Below are 2,847 nucleotides of genomic sequence, written 5' to 3'. Positions count from 1 at the left end.
ATGGTTGTTGCAAGATCAGTCAAATCTACCAAACCTGTATAGAGATTAATCACTGAAAATAACAGATAAAATAAAGTTTTTTTCTTAAGAAACGTCTGATAACTATCTGGACATTATATCAAAATTTTTTGATGCATAAAAGTATATTTAATCTTAAAATAAATATTACTTTGCATGATAAATAGGCAACATGTGAAAAGAAAAAAGACACGAGAAACATTGCTTAACAAAACTTAAGACTTAATAAAAAATCCAATATTTTGCATATGAAAGCATTGTAATGTTTATTGATAATCTGTCAAGTTTTGTTAAAATTCACTTACTAATTTAAAAGTTATAGCATGAAAACTATAACAATCACAAAATGATTATAAGGTCTGTCAATGGGACCGAGCCCATGTTGAAAGAGTCAAAATATGATCAATTTCACATTTATGACAGATTATTTAATGGCATTCCCTACAAAATTCCAAATGCATGTACAGGATTTAGGTAATTATTTCCCAATAAAAAAGATACAATTGTCCCCTCCTCCACTTTATTTGGTAAGATAACTTTCATTTGAATGGCTTATTTTCATATTATTTCCTCTACATGTAATGGTTTGTTCCAGATACTTGTTAAAAGCCACACACACACTAGATGAGAGGAGAGACAAGTACAGTTATCTTTCAACACCAACTGACACCTTTTGGGCTATTTTTTTTGAATAATGGGATTTGACCATTACTTTTTAATAGAAAGCAACCAAACCTCTAAAGTATGGAACACGATTCTGCAGAAAAGGGAGAACATACCATAATTGGTTTGCCTTGGAAACTACGAACTTCCTCTCGAAGGTAGCGGTATGCCTTTTGCACATCTTCATCAGAGTCAAATGTCACATACCAGCTATCATTGTGGACAAATTCACACTTGGCAAACTTTGGACAACCCTCGCCACCAAACAAAGTTTCAATATCCTGTAAAAGTACAAAGTGCCAAATTTTTAAGAACATCTAAGCAAGAAACTACAAACCTGAGGAGATTTTGATTAGAATGATAAACTGTAAAGTTAAACAAACACAATTGTTTTTTTAACAGTATAAAATCATACTGTTAGTTGTTACTCACAAGATGATCAACAGTGCAATATTACAGTTTGTTAACTGTAATATTGTACTGTTGATCATCTCGTGAGAAACGAACTGTAATATTGTACAGTTGATCATCTCGTGAGAAACGAACTGTAATATTGTACAGTTGATCATCTCGTGAGAAACGAACTGTAATATTGTACAGTTGATCATCTCGTGAGTAACGAACTGTAATATTGTACTGTTGATCATCTCGTGAGGTTACTGTAATATTGTACTGTTGATCATCTCGTGAGTAACGAAGTTGATCATCTCGTGAGTGTACAATATTACAGTTCGTTACTCACGAGATGATCAACTGTACAATATTACAGTTCGTTACTCACGAGATGATCAACTGTACAATATTACAGTTCGTTACTCACGAGATGATCAACTGTACAATATTACAGTTCGTTACTCACGAGATGATCAACTGTACAATATTACAGTTCGTTACTTACGAGATGATCAACTGTACAATATTACAGTTCGTTACTTACGAGATGATCAACTGTACAATATTACAGTTCGTTACTCATGAGATGATCAACTGTACAATATTACAGCTTGCAGAAAATATTTCATTCTGCAAGGTAGAAAGTTGTTTTTATTTGATGGTAAAAGTTTAAGATGTTTTACTTGTTCACTTAACTGATTACATTTTAAACTATTAACATTGTATAACCACCTTTTCCTTACTCAATGTGAATCAAAATTTCCACAACTTGATAAATGTCATGTTTAGATTTACGTACATTTTGAAACACTTCTCAGAGATATGTTGTAAATGGTATAACATATATATAGACAGACACACACACAAAAGACGAAATAACTGTTTCACACCTAAAATTAATAGCAAATATTAAACTTACATTCTCAATTAACTTTCTCAACATGGGCTCAGTCAATTTGACCGACACATGACCTCTTTGTACTGGTTTAAAGTCTTTATAGATTTATACTTGTAACTCTCAATGTATATCTTCACAAAATTTGGCACTCTTTCAGTTAACATTAAAAGCCTTTCACATACAAAAAATCATTTTTAGTGAAGTATTTTTAATAAATTAATATAAAGTTTTGTCCATGAATATATTGAGTATTTGTTTTAAATAGTACATGTGCAAAGTAATTTTTATGTTAAAATTAAAAATACTTTTCCTCATCTCAAAAATCTTATATTTCCTTTGTGTAATCCCTAAAACCTCCTGAATGCATTTTGTTTTGTTTTCAGTAAAGCTTTAAACTTTGTTATTTTCTCTACCCTATCTAAAAAACGAGATCGGTCAATTCGACCGACCTCATAACCACCATAAAAAAAAATCGAAATAAACCTATATTACCCTTTTTTTCTTTCTAGAATGATTTGAAATTGTAACATGAAACTACATTCGTTTGTAACAGTATACATCTATTTATAATTAAATTTTATTGCCCTTTGAACTGTGTCTAACTACTATTCACATCATTATAAGTCGTAATCACTCAGGAAACATGCAGCCCATGTTATGCTATCGAATTACATTATCCATGAGATGCTCGCGTGCCTCGAGAACCATTTTAATTATATTATTATTATCTATTTTACCTAATCTAGTCTAAAATAACTTTAAAAAAATCTGTATTTTTAGATTTTAGTTATTTTTATAATAATAAATAAAGAATAAATATGAAAAACAAGAAATAAAGTACTTACCCAATGTTCTTTTTTTTCTTGCCCTCAATT

General features: G+C 30.4%; 1 protein-coding gene across 2 annotated transcripts in view; it reads right to left on the bottom strand.

Annotated features, from left to right (window-relative positions):
• LOC106467462 (la-related protein 4-like) overlaps positions 1-2,847 on the bottom strand; it is a 61,717-nt gene that overhangs the window by 24,352 nt on the left and 34,518 nt on the right. For both annotated transcript variants that reach the window (XM_013927817.2, XM_013927819.2), the window contains exon 8: positions 798-962. In XM_013927817.2, coding sequence (XP_013783271.1) covers positions 798-962 — 165 coding nt within the window. The remainder of the gene's footprint in view (positions 1-797; positions 963-2,847) is intronic.

This window comes from Limulus polyphemus, unplaced genomic scaffold (assembly GCF_000517525.1).
Source record: "Limulus polyphemus unplaced genomic scaffold, Limulus_polyphemus-2.1.2 Scaffold2623, whole genome shotgun sequence".
In the NCBI taxonomy this organism is placed as follows: Eukaryota; Metazoa; Arthropoda; class Merostomata; order Xiphosura; family Limulidae; genus Limulus; species Limulus polyphemus.
This window is presented reverse-complemented; position numbering and strand designations above follow the sequence as displayed.